The following is a 24995-nucleotide window of genomic DNA, read 5'->3' as shown; positions in this document are numbered from 1 at the left end:
GTACAGTACAACACAAGACACATAATTACACACATCCAATTTTTATCATTTTTGCAATCCTAACGCAAAGGCGTGACAATGGCACATGAAATATTCTATCATATTCACATTAAGGCGTGACACTTTCCCCTTTAAAACTGATATCTCAAGAGAATCGGCACGGACATTTTTGTGGTCTGGCACTTTGTTTTCACTACTAAGTAAAATGTTTGCATTATAAATTTCACCTTGTTACGCAGAAATTTGTGTGCAAAATTTGCCTTATTGCAGTGTATTTGCATATCAATGCGAGTCACTGAACTGTTCATTTAAGCAAATGCACACTATTTTTAAGTGTATTATTACCTCCACTAAAGAAGTTATGCTTTGCCAGCATTTGTTAGCAACATTTACTAAAAAACTTAGCCATATTTCGATGAAATTTTGTGGAAAGGCGGGTCTTATGCCAATAAGTTAATACATTTTGATGCAGATCCAGATGTGTATGCTGACACAAGGTTTTTTCTAACTTATAACCCTGGCGTTTATAGATTGTATGCAAATTTCATGGGCTATATACAAACTGGCCCCTGCTATCATAATGTGGGCAAAATTATCTTTATTTTGAGACCCTGACATTGGTGGAGGTATGCACTTTCCGAGCGCCATCTAATTTGATATTTTATGTACATGAAATACCTTTTATATTTGGTTTTCCATAAATAAGACAAAACGTTAAGCATATATTTTAAGTCGTATTTATTTTTACTTGTTTTGCATTCATTTTGTATTCCAGGATTACAATGTGTGACAACAATGACAGAGTTGACAAAAAACATTTAATATCCATTTTATATCTGATTAGTACAAAATAAAGTTTAAAATATAACACTAATGACTGATTTCCTTTATTTAAACTTTCTAATTTTGCAAATAGCTATAAATACAAATAATGAAATAAGTCCATTACTGATTCTTAGCTTTAGTTCTAGCTTCTAACTCCTTATTTCTTCTCTCTTCTGTCTTTGGCATTCACCCACTCATTATACACATCATCTAAATTTATTGAGTTTCCATATAATTGGTGGCCTTTCACTCTCATAAGCATATCCAAATGGCATTCCACAGTTTCTAAGGTTTTTATTTTATTTATTAGACTAAAACCTCACCAAGAGTCTGCACAGGACACAAGGAAGGTTCCTCCACCATCCATAAAATTTGCCAAGCCACAGAACTATTCATTCTGAAGAGCAAATACCACCATTTGTGTAAAAGGTTATATAAAACTAATGACTGATTACCTTTATTTAAACTCCCTAATTGAAATAATTTACCTAATTATTTCTGTAGTATCAAGACAAAGGTCATTAACATGTTCACTACCTAGTGAGGAATCAAAATGTATAGTAGAAGATATAGTAAACACTGACCATTCTTGTACCTCCTCATCCTCTGGGGATCTGTCATGTAAATGGGCACAGCAGTTTTCATTATTTCATCCAGCCATTCACTAGCACTTTCAGTTTGTTTTTGCTTTACACCTTTGGCTTCCTTTGAATTTGACATGGTGCATCAGTTCTTTGCAATTTTGTTATTTGAAGAATGTTCTTTTACTGTTCTATATATTTACAAAGGGCTACAGATTACATGATACAGACCATGTCTGTATGCACTATTTACCAAATGTGGTTGTTGCCTTCTTTTCTTTTCTTTACCTTCCAGGTTAAGTAGAGAGTTGGGATGGGTCTTTCCAGCAACTCCCTTTTCCTCTACCATCATTTTAAACTTCCAATCTTTGCATTGGCTTTGTTTCAAAGTTGAGCTTTTACCTACTATTCCAAAGCTCATTTAGGGACTTTTTTTCATCAGTATCACTTTTGCTAATGTTATTCTTGAAGAGGATGTCTTTGTAGGAATCTACTGATTTTTTCTTTTCCAAATAGAATTTGAAAAAAAAAAAAATAATAATAATTGTATCAAGTATTCTCAATCATCAGGCCATCAGGAAAATTTTTATAACATCCTTCTTGATTTAAGTCACTTGACTGAACAAGTACTAGTGTTGAATAACTGTCACAGTACATTTTCAAAACTACATGTGAAGTTATGAAATTGTACATTTACATTTCAAGTCACTGGCAGATTCTCAAAATCATATATATATTTTTTTTAATTCATCATTATGATATTATACATTTTTTTAATAAAAAAAATCATCTTAATACTGTGTGTGCACACTTTTCTCCCACTTGTAAAATATGTGTATACACACACACACAAACACACAGTTTGGAGGAACACTGTTCATCACACAGATCACACTGAAACTTCTGGCAAGTATGAGTCCCCATGTGAAGCTTTAGAGCTCTTTTGTGAAAATGGTGAATTGCACAGGTCACACTGGAAAGGCAACTCTATTGTATGGTTTATCACCTAACATTTGAGGGGATTCTTTTGTAAGAAAGCTGCATCGCATAGGTCACACTGGATGGATCCTCATATGTTTTCTGAGATAACCTTTGGTGAGAGAGCAGAATCACACAAGTCACACTGGAAAGGCTTCTATCCAGTGTGTGTCCTCATATACTGAGTGATATAACATTTGTTAAGAAGGCAGAATGGCACATGTCACACTAAAAAGGCTTCTCTCCTGTGTGGGCCCTCATATGTTTTGTGAGTTCACCCTTTTTTGAAAAAGCAAAATCACACATGTCACACTGGAAAGGCTTCTTGCATGTGTGGGTCCTCCTATGCTCTGTGAGGGATTTCTTTAGTGTGAAAGCAGAGTTGCAGAGGTCACACCGGAAAGGCTTCTCTCCTGTGTGGATAATCATATGCTGTGTGAGAATTCTCTTTCTTGAGAAAAAAGAATCACACAGGGCACAACGGAAAGGCTTCTCACCTGTGTGGGTCCTTATATGCTCTGTCAAACTACTCTTTACTGAGAAAGCAGAATCGCACAGGGTGCACTCGAAAGGCTTCTCTCCCGTGTGGGTCCTCATATGCCCTGCTAGATTACCCCTTCCTGAGAAAGCAGAATCGCACAGTGCACACTGGAAAGGCTTCTCTCCTGTGTGGGTCCTCATATGCTCTGTGAGATTTCCCTTGCGTGAGAAGGCAGAATCACACAGTGCACACTGGAAAGGTTTCTCTCCCGTGTGGGTCCTCATATGCTCTGTGAGAGTTCCCTTTCGTGAGAAAGCTGAATTACACAGGGCACACTGGAAAGGCTTCTCTCCTGTGTGGGTCCTCATATGGTCTGTGAGATGACCCTTAACTGAGAAAGCAGAATTGCACAGGGCACATTGGAAAGGCTTCTCTCCTGTGTGGGTCTTCATATGCTCTGTGACATGACTCTTTTGTGAGAAAGCAGAATCACAAACGTCACACTGGAAAGGCTTCTCTCCTGTGTGGGACTTCATATGTCTTGAGAGAGAACTCTTTACTGAGAATGCAGAATCGCACAGGGCACACTGGAAAGGCTTCTCTCCTGTGTGGGTCCTCATATGTGCTGTGAGAGAACCCTTTACTAAGAAAGCAGAATCGCACAGGGTACACTGGAAAGGCCTCTCTCCCGTGTGGGTACTCCTATGCTCTGTGAGGGATTTCTTTAATATGAAAGCAGAGTTGCAGAGGTCACACCGGAAAGGCTTCTCTCCTGTGTGGATAATCATATGCTGTGTGAGCTTTCTCTTTTGTGAGAAAGCAGAATTACACAGTGCACACTGGAAAGGCTTCTGTCCTGTGTGGGTCTTCATATGCTCTGTCAGACTACTCTTTTGTGAGAAAGCAGAATCGCACAGGGTGCACTCGAAAGGCTTTTCTCCCGTGTGGATCCTCATATGCTCTGTTAGATGACCCTTTCGTGAGAAAGCAGAATTGCACAGGGCACACTGGAAAGCCTTCTCTCCCATGTGCATCCTCATATGCTGGGTGAGGGAATTCTTTACTGTGAAAGCAGAGTCACAGAGGTCACACTGGAAAGGCTTCTCTCCTGTGTGGATCATCATATGCTGTGTGAGATTTCTCTTTTGTGAGAAAGCAGAATTGCACAGGGCACACTGGAAAGGCTTCTCTCCTGTGTGGGTCCTCATATGCTCTGTGAGATGACTCTTACGTGAGTAAGCTTTGTCACACAGGTCACACTGGAAAGGTTTCTCTCCTGTGTGGATCCTCATATGATCTGTGAAATGACTCTTATATGAGAAAGTTTTATCACATAGGCGACAGTGGAAAGGCTTCTCTCCTGCATGGGTCCTCATATTTGCTGTGAGATCACTCTTTTGTGAGAAAGCAGAATCGTACAGGGCACATTGGAAAAGCTTCTCTTTTGTGGGTCTTCATATATTTTTTTAGATAACCCTTTACTGAGAAAGCAGAATTACACAGGCCACATTGGAATGGGTTTTCTACAGTGTGGGTTATCATAAGGAAATTCAGGTTATTCTATTGTGAGAAAGCTCTATTGCACAGGTCACATTTGAAAGGCTTCTCTCCTGTGTGGGTCCTCATATACGATGTGAGAACATCCTTTTGTGAAAATGTAATATTGTACAGGGCACACTGAAAAGGCTTCTCTCCTGTGTGGGTACTCATATGTTTTGTGAGAACATCCTTTTGTGAGAAAGCAGAATCACACAGGTTACACTGGAAAGGCTTCTCTGTAGTGTGGGTCATTACACAATATCTGAGATGACTCATGATATAGCTGTGCTGCAGATGTCACACTGGATCCTTATCATCATATGACACATATGGAATATACGAATAGTTCTTCCAAAGAAATGATGTTAGGTATTCTCAACCTGGAAAAAATGTATTTGTATGGTTGACATTTATCTATCTGAAAATCTGTAATCCACTGTAATAGAATAGTGGATGTTTTGTACACAAACCATTTCATACTAAAGTCCTCTTATACCTAAACAGATCCTTTGTACTTGTCACCACCTAACATAGACTGGGTAGTAACACTAGCAGAGATAGTGCTATGATATATTACATTCTATATTTTCATCTGAAATGAGCTCAAAATCATCCAAAGTCTACAAGCAGCATACCCACACCATGACCAGAATGACTCAAATTTTCCACATGTCACAAGATCTGTAAGTAGAGAAGGGCCAGCTGGTAACAGCAGTCATATTCTGATATAACTCCATAACATTCCACATTATTTAATATATACATGCATGATATATCCAAACCCCACACCTCAAAAAACAAATCTTTTCCTATACAGACGAGATAGCTACGTACACACCATAAGACAGACAGCCAAAGAAATACAACAGCCATAACTCAACACATTCAACACCTATTTCACCACAAATAAACTCATAATAGCCCGAACCAAATACACAGCCACACTTCTCACCAACTAGAAAGGAGAACACATATACATACCATGGCTCTTTATCAACAACACCCACATACCACACATGTATACACCCAAGATTCTTGGAGTAACATTTGATTTCTTCATGTCTTTCAAGCAACAAATCATAAACATTAACAAAATGCACACCTAGATTCAACAAGATTAGATCACTTGTAAGTACAACATTAAGAAGGTTGTAGAAGAGAAGAAGCAAGCTTTCACAGATTAGTTACAAAATAGGACGAGGGAGTTATATGAGAGGTACAAAGAAAAGAGAAGTAAAGCACCAGGTAAAGGAGGCAAAGAGGAGAGCAGATTTGAAATGGGGTAAGAGTATGACAAAAAAAAAATTGAAAGTAATAAAAAGATGTTTTGGAAAGAAATTAAGAGAGGAAGAGGAGAAAAATCAAGTAGAGAAGAAAAGGTAAAAGGTGCAGATGGAGAGATGATAATGGAAGAGAGGGCAGTAAGAGGAAGATGGGCAGAGTATTTTGGGAGTTGCTAAATGTGAAGGAGGATAGGGAGGGAAAGGTAGTTGCAGTGGGAAGTGCTAAGAAAATGATGGTGACGGTGAGGAAAATGGAGGAGAAATAAGGAAGGATAAAGTGAAGGCAGTTGTTAAGATGATCAGAGTAGGTAAGGCACCTGGTCTGGATGGATGCCATGCAGAATGTCTGAAAAAAGGAGGTACAGTGATGGTGGACTGGCTGGTGAGGTAATTTAATGTTTGTTGGAGAGAGGGTAGAGTGCCGGAGGACTGGAGGATTGCCTGTATTGTTCCACTTTACAAGGGAAAAGGGGACAAGTGTGAGTGTAGTAGTTTCAGAGGGATTAGCCTGTTAAGTGTAGTTGGGAAGGCTTATGGATGGGTCTTGATTGAGAGGATTAGGAGAGGAACAGAGGGAGTAATTGGTGAGGAACAGTGTGGATTTAGGACAGGTAGAGGTTATGTAGATCAGATTTTTATGGTAAGACAGATATGTGAGAAAGCTATAGGAAAAGGTAAGGATGTTTTTTGGGCTTTTATGGATCTAGAAAAGGACAGGGTAGACAGGAAGGCACTGTGGAAGATTTTGCAGAACGGGATATGAGGAAAGCTTTTAGGAGCTATCAAGAGTTTTTACGAGAGTAGTAGAGCATGTGTCAGGATTAGAAATGGGGAGAGTGAGTGGTTTGAGGTAAAGGTGGTATGTGTTATGTCACCCTGGCTGTTCAAGTTATATATGGATGGGGTGGTGTGAGAGGTAAATCCAAGGTCGTGGGTCAGGGATTGGAGATGGTCAAAGAATATGGAGAAAAGTGGGAGGTGAGCCAGCTGCTGTTTGCAGACGACACTGAGCTTGTAGTAGGATCAGAGGAGGGATTGAGGAAGTTAGTGACAGAGTTTGGGAGAGTGTGTGAAAGAAGAAAGTTGAAGATAAATGTGGGCAAAAGTAAGGTGATGAGATGTACAAGGGGTAAAAGTGGCAGCAGAGTGGAAGTGAGCATTAAGGGAGAGTGACTGGAGGAAATGGATAGTTTTAGATACTTGGGTGTGAATGTGGCAGAAAAGGGAATCGAGGTGGAGGAAGAATGTAGATTGAGAGAAGCAAGTAAATGCCTTGGTGGATTAAAAAGTGTAATGAGAAATAGACATTCGGGAATGGATGCTAGGAGATTGTATGAAGGAGTGATTGTGTCAACAGCACTGTATGGGGCAGAAACATGGAATATAAGAGAGGAAGAGAGGAATTTGGATGTATATACCTAGTTGTATTATACGGGAAGGGGAGCTACGTAAGATCAAGTTTGTTCTTTAATTCTTGTATTGTGTTTGCACACACTATTTCTTCATCCAATTTGTTCCATATATCTATCACTCTATGTGGGAAGCTGTTCTTTTTCAGGTCTCTTCTATAGTTATCCTTTTTGAGTTTCATTGCATGTCCTCTTGTTTTTCCTGTCCCGCTTTAATAAGTCCTCTCTATCAAGGCATTCGTTTCCTTTCATAATTCTGTAGATGGTTAGTAGGTCCCCTCATTCTTTTCTTTGTTCTAGGGTTGGCAATTCCAGTTCGACCAGTCTTTGTTCATAAGTCAGGTTTGCAAGTGTTGGGACCAACTTTGTCGTTGCTCTTTGTATTCTTTCTAATTTTCTTATATTCTTTTTTGTACTGGGTGACCATATCAGCGCTACATATTCTAGTTTTAGCCTTTTCAGTGTTTGTAATATCTTCTTGATTATTTCGTTATCCAGGTATTTAAAGGCCACCTTTATTGACCTCAACAAATTGTATGTTTCTCCAAATATCTAATTTATATGCTTATTTGGCAACATGTCTTTGGTGATGATTACTCCTAGGTCCCTTTCAGAATTTACTTTCTTTATGTCTTTTCCATCAATCATATACTGTCCTGTTATTCTCTTCTTGCTTTTTCCAAATTCAATTAAACTGCACTTCTTGATGTTGAATTCTACCTCCCATCTCTTGCTCTGCTCTGAGACTTTGTTCAGATCCCTCTGCAATGAGTCACAGTCTATTTCGGAGTTTATTCTCTTGAATAATTTTGCGTCATCTGCAAAGTAGTTCATGTAACTTTCAATGCCTTTGTCTATGTTATATACATATATAGCAAACATTATCTGAGCCAGTACTGACCCCTGTGGGACGCCACTACTCATTTCTTCCCATTTTGAATATTTGTCTCTGAGTACCTCTCTCATTTTTCTTCCATGTAGGAAGTCCTCCATCCAATTCAATATTTTTTCATGTATGCCTCCTATTGTTTCCAGTTTATGTAGTAATTTTCTGTGTGGTACCTTATCAAATGTCTTTTGTAAGTCCAGGAATGCACAGTCTGCCCAGCCATCCCTTTCTTGCAATATATTTATCAATCTTGAATAGAAACAAATTAAATTAGTGGTACATGACCTTCCGTGTCTGAATCCAAATTGGCTCGGGTTCAGTATATTATTCTCCTCCAGATATTTTGTCCATCTATCTTTGATGATTTTCTCACAAATCTTAACTATTCTCCTTAGGGACACTGGTCTATAATTAGTTGTGTCTTCCTTATTTCCCCCTTCATATATCGGCACTATATTGGCATTTTTCCAGTCTCCTGGTAGTTTTCCTTCTTTGAGTGAACATTCAATTATTTTGTATATTTTTCCTGTTAGTTCGTCTATACATTCCTTCAGTATCCAGTTTGCAACTCTGTCTGGGCCATGTGATTTGTTAACATCAAGCTTTAGTATTTGATTCCTTATTTCATTCTGAGCAATGTTTAATTATTTCAATGGAGGAAATCTTATTTCAATTCTTTAATCACAGTTTTGTAGATTTTTTCCTCTTTGGTGAATACGGATTTGAAATGTTTGTTCATAATATCTGCCATTTCTATATTTTCTGTGTATTCTCTATTACCTAGATGTAATTTATGTATTTCCTGTTTATTTTTTAGCTTGCTGTTTACATATCTATAAAATAATTTGGGTTGATCTTTACATTTATCTATCATGTCCTTTTCATAATTTCTCTTTTCTTCTCTACGTATTTTTACATATTAATTTCTTAGTTTGGTGTATATTTTCCATTTCTCATTTTTTCCCCTTTTTCCACCTTTTCCAGGCTTTATCTCTTCTGTATTTTGCCTCACTGCACTTTTTATTATACCAGGATTTTATATATACCCTTTCATATTTTTGAGATGAGGTGTCTAAGAAGTATGATGGGGGTTACTAGGCTGGATAGAGTGAGAAATGAGGAGGTGAGGGGGAGAACTGGGTTGGTAAGGGAGTTGGGAGATAGGGTGTATGAAAGAGTATTGGGATGGTTTGGACACATGGAAAGAATGAGTGAAGAAAGACTAGTAAAAGAGGTATGGAAGGCAGATGAGGAGGGAGTGAACATGAGGGGTTGACCTAGGATGAGATGGATGGATGGGGTGAAAGGAGCTTTGGGGAAGAGGGGAATATCTGTTGAGGAAGGACAGGAGAGGACATAAGACAGGGGTGAATGGAAAATGGTTATACGTACAGTATATGGATGATGTTGTGATACATGAGGTGGAATGGATGGGGGTATGGGGGGGCGAGGTATTATGTGTGAGAAAAATTTGATGCAGCCCAAAGGGATTTCTCCCTGTCTTCTACTTTTTTCGCATAAGGAGATGGAGAGGGGGGTTTAGCCACTGATTTAATGAAGCGGCTGTGCTGTGGATGTGCTGTCTTGTGACACTGCTTCTGACCCAGGGCAGTGGACAAGATGCAGGGATGACCCGTCATACAGGAGGTGGAGGGGAGTGGAGTGTATTAGGAATGGAATGGTTGAGGATGGACTTTATGCCTTTGTTTTTTGACTACCTCCCTTGTAAGGGGGAAAAAGCCTTTAGTACAAAGTGTAATGAGAAATAGACATCTGGGAATGGATGCTAAGAGGAGGTTATATGAAGGAGTGATTGTGCCAACAGCATTGTATGAGGCAGAAACATGGAACATGAGAGAGGAAGAGAGAAGGAGTTTGAATGTGTTTGAGATGAAATGTCTGAGAAGTATGATAGGGGTTACTAGGCTAGATAGAGTGAGAAATGAGGAGGTGAGAAGGAGAACAAGGGTGGAAACGGAACTGGGAGATAGGGTTGATGAAAGGGTATTAGGATGGTTTGGACACATGGAAAGAATGAGTGAAGAAAGATTAGGAAAAGAAGTGTGGAAGGCAGAGGTGGAAGGAGTGAATATGAGGGGGCGTCCTAGGATGAGATGGATGGATGGGGTGAAAGGGGCATTACAAAAGAGAGGAATGTCTGTGGAGGAAGGACAGGAGAGGACAGAAGAGAGGGGTGAATGGAGAGGGGTTGTGTATAGATGATGCTGTGATGCATGAGGGGGAGTGGGTGGGGGATGGGGGGTGAGGAAGTATGTATGAGAAAAAATCTGACGCAGCCCAAAGGGATTTCTCCCCGTCTTCTCCTTTTCTGCATGAGGGGATGGAGAGGGGGTGTCGCCAAATTTATGAAGCGGCCTTGCTGTGGATGTGCTGTGTCTTGCAACACTGCATCTGACCCAGGGCAGTGGAGAGGATGCAGGGATGACCCATCATCCAGGAGGTGCCAAGATAGGAGGGAGGGAGGAGGGTGGAAGGGAGTGGAATATATAGGAAATGGAATGGATGGGAGTGGTTTCTATGCCTTTTTCTTTTGGCTACCCCCCATGTAGGAGGAAAATGCCTTTGGTATATGTATTTACCTAGTTGTATTTACCTAGTTGTATTTTGCGGGAAGGGGAGCTATGCTCGTGTTGTCCCGCCTTTGTATCTTGCAGTGTCTAGTTTGTTTTTAAACTCATGAATGGTTTTTGCGCATACTATTTCATTGTCCAGTTTGTTCCAAGTGTCCAAAACTCTATGAGGAAAACTGTTTTTCTTCAGTTCTCTTCTATAGCTATGTTTTTTTATTTTCTTTCCATGTCCTCTTGTGTTTCTTTTGTCCCAGTTAAGTAAGTTCTCACTATCGAGTACCTCTGTGCCTTTCATGATTCTGTAGATGGTCAATAGGTCACCTCTCTCTCTTCTTTGCTCCAGTGTCGGTAACTCCAGTTTAGCCAATCTCTCTTTGTATGATAGGTTTGCAAGTGCAGGTGCCATTTTTGTAGCTGCTCTTTGGATTCTTTCTATTTTCTTTATGTTCTTTTTGGTACTGGGGGACCACAATGTCGCTGCATACTCTAATCTAGGCCTTATCAATGTAACCAATATTTTTTTCATCATGTCTTCGTCCAAGTATGTAAACGCCACTTTTATTGATCTTAGCAAATTGTATATATATATATATATATATATATATATATATATATATATATATATATATATATATATATATATATACATATATATATGTAATAAAACCACTTGGAAAATAAAATGAAAGGTGACCAAACAATTTTGTCTATTCAAGACATTTCGATGGTGAATTTTATTGATGGAACCAGATCATCTAATTTACTAAGAAAAGAATATAAATTGTGATCTTGTGGATGACATTTCATACATATGGCTGGTAGATCACAATTTATATTCTCTTCTTAGTAAATCAAATGATCTGGTTCAATCAATAAAATAAGCTACCATCTTTAAATATTTTACTACACATAAGCGGAAGATATTTTAAGTATGATATTTTTAGAAAAAACACTAATAATTTATCTTATGTATATTATTACTCTGCTCACAATGAAAAAAACTAAGCTTTCTGTCCTTAGTTCTATGTTTCTCAGGGCATACAGAATTTGCAGCCCTGAGTTTCTTAATAATGAGGTGAACAAGATATACAGCATTGCATCAGGCTTAAGATATCAAAAGCATTTTGTAGACAATTCCCACACTATGTCTATAAAACTTACTATATAACTCCACAGGAGAAAGATAATTTTTGTAATAAGAACTTCCTAGTGTATAAGTAATAAGAACCTCCTAATTTCATGAAAGTATGATAAGACTACCAAAAATTCTTAAGGAATTCATAAATGTAGTCTTTAAAAATAATAGCAGTTAAAAATATCCTAATAAAAAATTCTTCAAATAACACTGAAGGTTGCATGTACCCCCATTCCTTGCCTGCAGTGCCAAAAATTTTACATCAGACAAACTGGCAAAGATATACAAACAAGAATTAATCAACACAAATACAGTGTGAGAAGTAGTCAAATGTCTAGTGGTATTTTTGTTCATGTGAGGGACAAAAATCATGTAATTGACTGAAAAATGCCAGTAAAATAACCTCTTGTAATTTCTTTACTGAAAGGAACATCATTGAATCAAGCCACATTAAACAAACTTTTGATCAAAATATCAATCTAAGCTTAGGTATATACAGGCTTGATCATTTCATTTCAAAGAAAATTGTTGCATGTTATCCTGCCCAGTTATTTGGTCCATCTATGACCTGATGACTGTGGGCAATTTTCTCAGGTTAGTATGATTCATCTTTCCATGTACCCTACAATATTTTTACTTCTGTAGTATATATACTGTCTCTGTATCTCCCTTACTGTATTAAAGCGTTAAATTCTCCCATTACTCCTCGTTTGCTTCTTCCACCTTCAGTCTTATTTGTCATAACATAATCAATATATATATATATATATATATATATATATATATATATATATATATATATATATATATATATACATACACATATATATAAGGAATGTTGCAGAGATGTCTTTAACATGTGGGGGGAACATGATTGGTACAAGAGGACACAAAAATCAAATTTGTAAGGAACACATTTGAACATCGGAAAATATTAATTTTATGACAGTGGTCACGTGATACGTTCATGCCCCCATATTGGAAGACTCACCACAAGGGAGAACTATAGTTATAAATAACTTTGTGCAGTTATAGGCTGCTCAAATAGAGCAGGGTATGATGAAAAGTAATCTTTCCTCAGGATCCCCTTTGTTTTAACCAACCTGGGAGAAAAATGTAAGGAACTCAGTGTCCAGAGACACAGGGAACAGACTGCAGCCCTGAGAAGAGCTGAAAAGAACAAAATTGCATACAGTGATTAGCTCTGGGGAAATCTTAAGATTTAAGGGGAGAACCACTTATTCAAAGTTTTATGTAACTTTTCATGTTTCTGGTGATCCCAATGTAAGGTAGATACATTAGGAATGAACCCATTCAACATGGTTGCAATTTATAGTTTTATAACAGATGGGGCAGGCCCTATTTGTGTAGGAATGGTTCTCATGCCCCCATACATATTTTGCAGGTCCAAGATAAAATATGTAAACTTGTTTTACTTCAGAAGTTTTTAGGATTAATGCTTCACCAGAATTGTCCATTGATGGGTAGAAAAAATTAACAAACTCATACTCCTTGACAAATAGTATAAATAAAGCATCTAGACTGTACCTGTTCAGACTTCAGAATGCCACTTGAGGTCCTACAGTCCTTTGGAAATAGTACAACTACACAATATCAAAGTGTGTAGTCAAATTGGTGAATAATTGGGTTGAGATAAACAGTCTCCTCCTAGTGAATGTCTGGATCACAAATTGGCAGTTTGCGGCTGTCTGTACGGTAAACCTCACCTCTATCTTACTTAAGACTCATGTTGCTTTATTCTGGGTCATGTTTCTAAAACATAGAATTCAATCTACCAACAATGAAGCTTTGTTACCTGATATTTTGAAATATATTTTTACATTTTTAATGGCCTCTTACATATGAAAAACAGGAAATTATCAACATCAGTAGATCTTTCTCACTAATGGTTGTCCTCCAATATGGCGACATATTTATTTATGATTACATTACTCACAGCAGTCAATAGGTCACATGACCTGCATCCACTAAGATTACATATGGGATGGTATAATGGTATTTTTTTAGAAATACACGCCTAAACAAAATAGCAATAGAAAATCAAATATTAAATTTGTATAATACATCAACAAGATATGGTTTAATGTCACAAACTCTACCCTATCGGGAGTTTAGGAGGGTCACAGCAGTAAATAGGTCACATGACCTGCATCCACTAAGTAAGATTACATATGGGATGGTATAATGGTATTTTTTTTTTTAGAAATACACACCTAAACAATATAGCAATAGAAAATTAAATATCAAATTTGTATAATACATCAACAAGATATGGTTTAATGTCACAAACTCTACCCTATCGAGAGATTAGGAGGGTCACAGCAGTCAATAGGTCACATGACCTGCATCCACTAAGTAAGATTACATATGGGATGGTATAATGGTAATTCTTTAGAAATACACACCTAAACAATATAGCAATAGAAAATTAAATATCAAATTTGTAAAATACATCAACAAGATATGGTTTAATGTCACAAACTCTACCCTATCGGGAGATTAGGATGGTGCCCCTCACAGATGACTTCGTAGCATGGAATTTAATGAACCATGCCCTTGGTTCAACTTCACTGGTGGCATGATTCAAACTGCCATCCCCTCGAATTTCACCACAAGTGATGACGCTCTAACCCGCTCAGCATATAAAAGATATACACTAATAAATGTAGCCACAATGAGTGCTTGAGATACCATCCTTGTATTGATAGATGAAGAAGTCAAAGTAAGTAAAATATGTTAACATGGTCTAACCTAACCTACCATCCATTTAATAATGCAGTACCTATAATGCTTGAAGACAGGGGTGAATGGAGAATGGTTGTATATGGATGATGTTGTGATGCATGAGGTGGAATGGGCGGGGGGATGGGGGTGAGGTAGTATGTGTGAGCAAAATTTGACGCAGCCCAAAGGGATTTCTCCCCATCTTCTCTTTTTATGCAAGGGGGGAAGGAGAGGGGGTCGCCGATTTAATGAAGCGGCCTTGCTGTGGATGTGCTGTGTCTTGCAACACTGCTTCTGACCCAGGGCAGTGGACAAGGTGCAGGGATGACCCGTTATCTGGGAGGTGCTAAGATAAGAGGGAGGGTGGAGTTTTTGTGGAGTGTATTCAGGGATGGAATGGGTGGGAATGATTTTATGCTTTTTCCTTTTTGGCTACCTTCCTTGTAAGGGGGAAAAAGCCTTGGTATATGTATGCATGTATGTAATGCTAGAGGTCATCAGGGTCATCATTGTCAGGGATGGGGACAGCAGGTTTTCGCATTCAACAGACTTCAAGGGTGTAGAGGAGCTTCTTAGCTTCAAGAAAAGCATGAAGCTCCGCTCCATAGAACTATTTCAAATATATGATGTCACTTGGAGTGGTAGAACACCCAATACCCATTGTAGTCATCAACATCATCAAACTGATATTGATGGAACTGGATAGATGACAACATGGCATCTTGAACCTATTGTCACAGCTCTGTTTGGTATTGTATTTGCTTTTAGCAAGTTTTTTTTATTAATGATTTCCATCAAGAAAAATGTATATTATGTTGATGTATTACCTTATAAAAATTTATCTTTTTCTATTGTTATATCATTTAGATGTGCACTTCTGAAAATAAACAGGTATAACTGCTCATACTATAATGCAGTAGTCAATGTAGTAGTATTAAGAGACCTTAATGCTAGGGTAGGAAATGAACCAATAGATGGAGTGGCTGGAAAATGTAGAAAGAATTGTAGTGGAAAGTTGATAGTGGAGATGTGTCTTGAAAGGCAAGATTAAATCACTTGTAAGTACAACATTAAGATGAAAAAAAAAAAAATACCACAACACTACGTAAACAATATGTACACTCGGTGATGAATCATGCAAGCCACATGGGTCCCTAATCTTATCAAGACACAACCCAACACCCGAAATACTATGCAATACAAAACTCTAAAGACAATTACAGGCTCCACAAATACATCACCTACAGAGCATCTACACCATGAAACAAAAGTCCTCAAAAAGGCACACAAACACTTGTCACAGCCTCCACAAACACAGCCCACCCACTACACTGCATGACAGATCACCCACACATGCCAAGAAACATCAAGATAATACAATGCTGCATGCCAGACACCTTGATATCCATCCCTCTCAATCTTCTCTCTACCAAAAGGACAGAGGCTACCTGACCAGACTAGCCATACTAGAAGAGAATGGATGACCACATTGCAGTTAACTGTCTAGGATGTAACACTTAGCCCCATACTACAACACATTATAGAAGATTACATTGTACACAATCACACATGCCAGCAACACAATATACACTGTAATGGATTTGTGGGAAAACCCTATTTCAGCCATAGCGATCCTCAGGGAGAAGGGACTGGTTGGCCAGTCTAAGCAAAAAAAAAACAATGACTGAGTATCACAAGGTATATAAGTTGTACAAGGAAAAAAGACAAGCCTACTCAGCAAAAAGATATATCTCTTGAAGAAGCACTTGCTGAAGAGGCACCTTCAGAAGAGCTATAAATGCTCTGCTTTGCTGTGCAGTACATTACATCATTACTTCCATTACCTACAATGTGTACTTCAGAAATAAATTATCAAGATTAGTATAAAGCAAGTTATGTATCTTTACTGGCATATATATATATATATATATATATATATATAGTATATATATATATATATATATATATGTATATACATATATACATATATATATAAATATATATATTCATATATATATATATATATATATATACATATATATATACACACATATATATGTATATATATATACATATATGTATATATATAATATATATATACATATATATATATATATATATATATATATATATATGTACATATATATATATATATATACATATATACATACACACAAATACATACACACACACACACACACAGACAAAATATACAAAATAACCAATTGCTCATTAAAAGAAAGGTACCACAAGACTGGAAAAATGCCAACATCGCACCAATATATAAAGGCAGGGGGACAAGGAAGAACCAACAAACTATAGACCAGTCTCATAAGTGCAATAGCTAAAATTTGTGAGAAAGTCATTGAAAGTAGATGGACTAAACATCTGGAGGAGAACAATATTCTAAATCCAAAACAATTCGGTTTTAGACAGGGAAGATCATGTGCCACAAATTTGACCTGTTTCTATTCAAGATTTATAGATATAATACAAGAAAGGAATGGATGGGCAGACTATGCTTTCCTGGACTTACAAAAGGCGTTTGATAAAGTACCACACAAAAAACTATTAAGAAAACTCAAAACAACATGAGGTATACATGGAAAATTATTTAAATGAAAGATTTCTTGTATGGGAGAAAAATGAGTGACTGGGTTAGGGCGTTGTTACATACAGCAAAGGTTGAGGGGCTGGCAGTTCAAATCCTGCCACCGGTGAAATTGAACCAAGGGCATGGTTCATTAAATTCCATGCTGCAAAGCCCTCTGTAAGGGGCACCATCCTAGCCTTCCAATGGGAGGAGTTTGTGACATTAAACCATATCACATCGCATCAGAAAGAATCCAAAGAGCAACAACAAAGATGGCAACAAAACATTCAAAATTGACACACAAGCAAAGACTGTCTAAACTGGAGCTACCAACCCTGGAACAAAGAAGAGAAGGAGACTATTGGCTATTTACAGAATCATGAAAGGCATGGAAGTCCTTGACAGAGAAAACTTATTGAAGTGGGATAAAAGAAAAGTTTGGGGACATGAAAAGAAAAGAAACTAAAAAAGGATAGTTATAGAAGAGATCTGAAAAAAAAGTTTTCCACACAGAGTGATGTCTGGAACAAATTGGATGTAACAATAGTATGTGCAAACACCATACAAGAATTTAAGAACAAACAAGATGTTGCAAGATACAAAGATGGGTCACTAAGACCATAGCTCCCTTTCCCGTATAATACTATGTAAATACATACACACACACACACCTTCAACCTATTAAGGTCAATGAAATTGGCATTTGACTATTTGGATGAAGAAATTATTAAAAAAAAATATTAGTTACATTGATTAGACTAAAACTGGAATATGTACCAACACTAAGGACATCCAGTACTAAAAAAAATATAAGGAAATTAGAAAGAATACAGGAAGCAATGACAAAGTTGGCACCAGCTCTTTCCAAATTAACATACAAAGATTATCCAAATTGGAACTATCAACTCTGGAGCAGAGAAGAGAAAGAGGTGATCTATTATCTATTGAATCATGAAAGGAATGGAAATCCTTGATAGGAATGATCTACCAAAAAATTACAATGGAAAAACAAAAGGTCATGAAAAGAAACTCAAAAAGAATAACTATAGAAGAGATCTGAAAAAAAAAATCCCACACAGATCTCTTCTAGTTATCCTTTTTGAGTTTCTTAAAAAAAAAAAATCCCACACAGATCTCTTCTATAGTTATCCTTTTTGAGTTTTTATTTATGTATTTTGTTTGTTGCATACATTATTATAGTTTTTTTTATAATTATTATTACATTATTATTATGATTTTTTTTCTGCATCCGACCTAGATATGGACCAAAAGGTCTCCTGTCGGCATGCTCCGCCTTTGTAATCCTTTGACCTTTTTGCACAAGCTTACAGAGTGGGAGGCAATTTTAAGCGAAAGACCTGTAGATCAGATGTGGGAAATATTTCAAAATACGCTTACTAAGATGATTCATACTTACATCCCGTTTAAGGACAGACGCCCCCCCAAATCAGGCTCGCCCAAAATGGCTCAACAAAGAAACTGAAAAAAGTATTGCTAAAAAGAGACAGGCTTATAAGAAATGCAAGTGCTCGGGTGCACCTAACAACTATCAAAAATATGTAATAATATAGAGAGATTTAGAAAAGACAATAAAAAATCGAAAACAACAATAGGAAATGAATATCACTGGTAAATCCAAAGAAAATCCAAAAGAATTCTGCAATTACATTAGAGATAAAAAGGTTATTAGAAATCACATTGGCCCACTATTATCTGCTGACAGTCAACTTGAGTATTCAAACGAAGGAATGTATAATATTTTAAACTACTTTAGCGCAGTGTTTGTAAATGAAACACCACAAAGTGAACTCCAAACTGAAATCTGTGAAAAATCTAGGGTAAACTTACTCACTACGGTAAATATAACAAAAGAAAAAATTAAAAGGTGTATAGAGAAACTCAAAATTAATAAAACACCAGGGCCTGACAATTGGCATCCAAGGATCGTAAAGATAATAAAAAATAATATTATTGTTCCATTAGGAATTAACTATCGAACATCATTTTGAAAGTAATTGATAAATGATAGCCAGCATGGATTCAGACAGAAATGTTCTTGCGTGACTAATTTACTCGAATTCTACAACACAGTCATCTTGAGTTATGACAAAAGAAAAATATAGATTTGATATACGTAGACTTTGCAAAAACTTTTGATACCGTCCCCTACGAAAAACTATTTACTAAATTAGCTTCACACAGAGTAAGTGGCAGCCTATTAAGTTGGCCTAGAAATTGGTTGGATGATCAAAAACAGAGAGTTGTTTTAAATGGCAAAACTTCTAGATGGAAAAATGTTACAAGTGGAGTTCCTCAGGGTTCCATTTTAGGGCCACTTCTATTCATATTATATATATAAATGATATAGACTACGGACTAAAATCTATTGTCTCCAAATTTGCTGATGATACAAAATTGTGCAGGATGGCAAATGATCACTTCAATCAATTAGATATTCAAGAAGATTTAGATAAATTACAGCAATGGTCTGAAAAGTGGCTAATGCAATTTAACACAAGTAAATGCAAGGTTATGCACATAGGTAAAAATAACAGTAAGTATGATTACAAGTTATTTGGAAATTCGTTAACAAAAGTAGATAGTGAAAAGGATCTAGGGGTAATTATCATTAACGATCTCAAATCATCTAAGCAGTGTATATCAACCTATGAGAGAGCAAATAAGATTCTAGGACTGATCACACAATCTTTTGACTTCAAAAGCTCATCTCTCATTAACAAGCTACATAAATTGTTAGTTCGTCCACATTTGGGATATGCAGTTTCTTTATGGTCACCGAATCTCATTAAAGACATTGACAGATTGGAAAAAGTACAAAGGAGAGCCACATAACTGATTCCAAATATAAAGAATAAATCATACGAAAATCGACTAAAACATATGAATCTGTTTTCCCTAAAAAGTGTAGACTCAGAGGTGACTTGATACAGGTATTTAAGATTCTAAAGGGGATTGATAACATCAAAAGTGACAAAATTCTTACACTGAATGAGAATCCGACAAGAAATAATGGTTTCAAGCTGTAAGAAAATAAATTCAATTTGGAAGTGGGTAGAAACAACTTCGCCTAATGTGTAGTTACTGAATGGAATAAACATCCTGCAGAGGCAGTGTAATGTAGTTCAGTTCGATGCTTTAAGATTCGTTTAGATAAACATTTAAGGAAGATGTTGTAATGACTGCCATTTATTTTATATTATTTGATTATTTTTGTTATTATTTGTCTGTTTATTATTTGCTTGATTTCTATTTATCATTATTCATTTGTGAGATGGATGGATGGGGTCAAAGGGGCATTACAAATGAGAGGAATGTCTGTGGAGGAAGGACGGGAGAGGACAGAAGAGAGGGATGAATGGAGAGGGGTTGTGTATAGATGATGCTATGATGCATGAGGGGGAGTGGGTGGGGGGTGGGGAGGTATGTGAGAAGAAAATTGATGCAACCCGAAGGGATTTCTCCCTGTCTTCTCCTTTCCTGCATGAGGGGATGGAGAGGGGGGGTCGCCGAATTTATGAAACGGCCTTGCTGTGGATGCGCTGTGTCTTGCGACACTGCTTCTGACCCAGGGCAGTGGACAGGTTGCAGGGATGACCCATCATCCAGGAGGTGCCAAGATAGGAGGGAGGGAGGAGGGTGGAGGGGAGTGGAATATATAGAAAATGGAATGGGTGGGAGTGTTTTCTATGCCTTTTTCTTTGTGGCTACCCCCCATGTAGGGGCAAAAAGCCTTTGGTATATGTATGTATGTATGTATGTACTATTTACCTGTTTGATTATCATTTAACTATACCTATGTATAGATTGTGATAGGGATGGAATGGGTGGGAGTGGTTTTTATGCCTCTGTTTTTTGGTTACCTCCCTTATAAGGGGAGAAAAAGCCTTTGGTATATGTATGTATGTACTATAATGCAATGGATTGTAATAAATATATGGATTTATGGATTCACTTTCAGAATTTTATTACAAGAATAATTGATGGACACTAAATTCAGTGAACTTTATGAATTCTTTACTTCTGGACAGACAAAGACAAGATGAAAGCTCATCCCTTAATAAGAATGTAAGAACAATATAAGCAAACAGGATACATATGATGATAAATATAAAGATGCTTAACAGTCTCCATTTAAAATATTTCAAATTGCTACTGCCTTTAATATAAATTTCCAGTGCTTATACATAGGGCTCAAAATACTCAAAATGATAAGAGCTAGCCAATGATACAGGTAAGAATTGCAGCTGTAAGGCCAGTGAATAGGTACGGGCACGAAAAAAAAAAAATTAACCCTTAAATTATTGTTGCATATGAAAGGCAATTTTATTAGAAACAAAATTCTTTTTAGATTTTTAAATAGCTTGAAAAATAATGGAGATGCATTTTCATTATTATTATTTTTTAGCCCGCATTTTTGGCTAGACTTTACCATAACAAAATGTTAGAATTAAGAGTGGTAAATTGTAAAGATTTTGGTAAAGAAATACACATAAACTCTAAACCATTGGTCCAATTTTATTAAAATTTGGAATACTTGGGCTTCATGGGTCAACAAATCACATGAGCATGTCAAATATAATGTGAGACATCTCCATCATACCATATTTGCCTTTTCATGGCAAATGCCAACTATGAAGTTGTTAATTTTCAGATTATCATCAATAAAATCCAAACCACTGGCCCAATTGACATGCAACTTGGCATGTGAAGGTTTTATGGGCCAACAAAACACCTGAGCATGTCAATAACATTGCAGGACCTTTCTCTTATACCATTCTAGCTAATACCTATCACGTTGCCATGGCAACTGTTGTCAATTAAGAAATAATCAATAAAATCCAAACCAATGGCCCAACTGATATGCAACTTGGCACGTGAAGGTTTTATGGGTCAACAAATCACCTGAGCATGTCAATAACATTGCAGGACATTCCTCTTATACCATTCTTACTAACACCTATCATAGGTATGGGCACAAGATTAAAAAAAAAAAAAAAATCCCTTAAATTCTTGTTGCATATGAAAGACAATTTCATTAGAAACAAAATACTTTTCAAATTTTTTAAATAGCTTAAAGAATATGGGAGATACGATTTTTAGAATTATCTTTTATGTCGAATTTTTGGCTAGACTTCACCATAACAAAAGCTTAGAATTAAGGGTGGTAATTTGTAAAGATTTTGGTAAAGAAATATACATAAACTCTAAACCACTGGTCCAATTTTATTGAAATTTGATATACTTGGGCTATATGGGTCAACAAATTACATGAGTATGTCAAAAACAATGTGGAACATCTCCATCCTACCAAATTTACCTTTTCATGGCAACTATTAAGTTGTCAATTTAGAGATGATCATCAGTAAAATCCAAACCCCTGGACCAATTGATATGCAACTTGGCATGTGAAGGTTTATTGGGTCAACAAATCATCTGAACATGTTAAAAACAATGCAGGACTTTCCTTTTATACTATTCTTACTAACACCTTCCATGTTGCCATGGCAATTATTGTCAATCTGGAGATAATCCTCCATAAAATCCAAACCCCTGGCCAAATTGACATGCAACTTGGGATATGAAGGTTATATGGGTCAACAAATCACCTGAGCATGTCAAAAACAATGCAGGAGCTTCCTTTTATACTATTCTTACTAACACCTATCATGTTGTCATGGGAATTATTGTCAATTTGAAATCCAAACCCCTGGCCCAATTGACATGCAACTTGGCATATGAAGGTTTTATTTGTCAACAAATCATCTGAGCATGTCAAAAACAATGTAGGAGCTTCCGTTTGTACTATTCTTACTAACACCTATCATGTTGCCATGGTAACTATTGTCAATTTAGAGATAATCATCCATAAAATCCAAACCCCTGGCCCAATTGACATGGAACTTAGCATGTGAAGGTTTTATGGGTCGACAAATCATCTGAGCATGTCAAAAACAATGTAGGACCTTTTATACTATTCTTACACCTATCATGTTGCCATGGCAACTATTGCCAATTTAGAGAATCAGTCATTCATAAAATCCAAACCCCTGGCCCAATTGACAGGCAACTTGGCACATGAAGGTCTTATGGGTCAACAAATCACCTGAGCATGTCAAAAACAATGCAGGAGCTTCCTTTTATACTATTCTTACTAACACCTATCATGTTGTCATGGGAATTATTGTCAATTTGAAATCCAAACCCCTGGCCCAATTGACATGCAACGTAGCATATGAAGGTTTTATGGGTCGACAAATCATCTGAGCATGTCAAAAACAATGTAGGACCTTTTATACTATTCTTACACCTATCATGTTGCCATGGTAATTATCAATTTAGAGATAATCATCCATAAAATCCAAACCCCTGGCCCAATTGACATGCAACTAGGCATATGAAGGTTTAATGGGTCAACAAATCATCTGATCATGTCAAAAACAATGTAGGACCCTTTATACTATTCTTACTAACACCTATCATGTTGCTATGGTAATTATCAATTTAGAGATACATCCATGAAATCCAAACCCCTGGCCCAATTGACATGCAACTTGGCACATGAGGGTTTTAAGGGTCAACAAATCATCTAAGCATGTCAAAAATAATGCAGGACATTTCTTTTATGCTATTCTTACTAACACCTATCATGGTGCCATGAGAATTATTGTCAATTTGAAATCCAAACCCCTGGCCCAATTGACATGCAACTTGGCATATGAAGGTTTTATTTGTCAACAAATCATCTGAGCATGTCAAAAACAATGTAGGAGCTTCCGTTTGTACTATTCTTACTAACACCTATCATGTTGCCATGGTAACTATTGTCAATTTAGAGATAATCATCTATAAAATCCAAACATGGCCCAAATGACATGCAACTAGGCAATATAAAGGTTTCATGGGTCAACAAAGCACCTGAGCTTTTAAAAAATGATGTAGGACCTTCCTTTCATTACTATTCTTACTAACACCTCCCATGTAACATGTTCCATCAATGTATTGTATGCACAATGTAATGTACACACAGCTAAAAGAACTCTATCACATTAAAAAGTGCATGTATAGGTGCCTTAGCCCTTACCCTTAGATTGCCTTTCAGTACACTAGCCAGTCAGTACTGCAACTATCCTAAGACCTTAAATTTACGTTGATATTGGTGCATTATTTTTTACACCAACTTACTTGTCTTTAGATTTTTACTCGAAAAACTAATTTGCCAAGGCTAATATCAAAATTTGAGTTTAAATCGGTAAAAATCAGTAAAGTTTTGAAGAACTGGGCATACACTTGCTGAAAAAGATAATTTGAATACCCTGCGCATGCGCTGAACGCTACAAGCAGTAACCAGTTCGAATCCTGCCCAGAGCCGAAATTATTTCGGTATCGCTGTGCTTCGGGTCGTTACTCTGACTCTCGTGGGCGGGGAGTTGGGTGTGTGTGTGTGTGTGAAAGGTCATAGCATTACCCATGGATCGGTCATACGAGCTCTGAGCTCTCTTCCGGGAGGGAAATAGCTGTCGATCACGAGTCCAACACGTGATCCAAAGACCAAGGTGAATACGTACTCCAACCGGCTGCCAAAGATGGCCGCCATGTAAACAATACGTCGGCGATTGTGGCGCCGCGCTCAAATTCGCACGTATCTACAGTGAAACTTTACAATATACAAACATTTTTGCCCGTTTCAATTTTCTAAAAATTGCTACCAACAGTACAATACTTCCATATGGGGTTCAAAATAGTCGATGTTAACCCATTAAACTCCGATGACAAGATTCCTTGTCATTTGGTCAAATAAAACAAAAAATCATAAAACACCAAAATGTTTGATCAAACACCAGAAAAATATGACGTCAGTCCTCCTCGCTTCGCTCGCGAGCGAAGCGAGGAGGACTGACAAGGAATCTTGTCATCGGAGTTAAATG

The 24995-nt window shown here is 37.1% G+C and overlaps 1 protein-coding gene across 1 annotated transcript; it reads right to left on the bottom strand.

The window, feature by feature from the left end:
* Window positions 1-1903: 1903 nt before the first annotated feature.
* On the bottom strand, window positions 1904-4241 carry LOC143031645 (uncharacterized). Its single transcript, XM_076195753.1, has one exon. The coding sequence runs from the start codon at window positions 4239-4241 to the stop codon at window positions 2613-2615; it is 1629 nt and encodes a 542-aa protein (XP_076051868.1). The 3' UTR covers window positions 1904-2612.
* Between the last annotated feature and the right edge of the window lie 20754 nt (window positions 4242-24995).

Source organism: Oratosquilla oratoria, chromosome 12, assembly GCF_046742065.1.
Source record: "Oratosquilla oratoria isolate Oo_2021 chromosome 12, ASM4674206v1, whole genome shotgun sequence".
Classification (NCBI taxonomy): domain Eukaryota; kingdom Metazoa; phylum Arthropoda; class Malacostraca; order Stomatopoda; family Squillidae; genus Oratosquilla; species Oratosquilla oratoria.
Note: the sequence above shows the minus strand (reverse complement) of the source record. Positions and strands in the feature narration are given on the sequence as shown.

Excerpts from the sequence above, each read along its gene's own strand:
- LOC143031645 (XM_076195753.1), bottom strand. The coding sequence starts at position 4,241 with ATGAGGACCCATGCAGGAGAGAAGCCTTTCCACTGTCGCCTATGTGAT.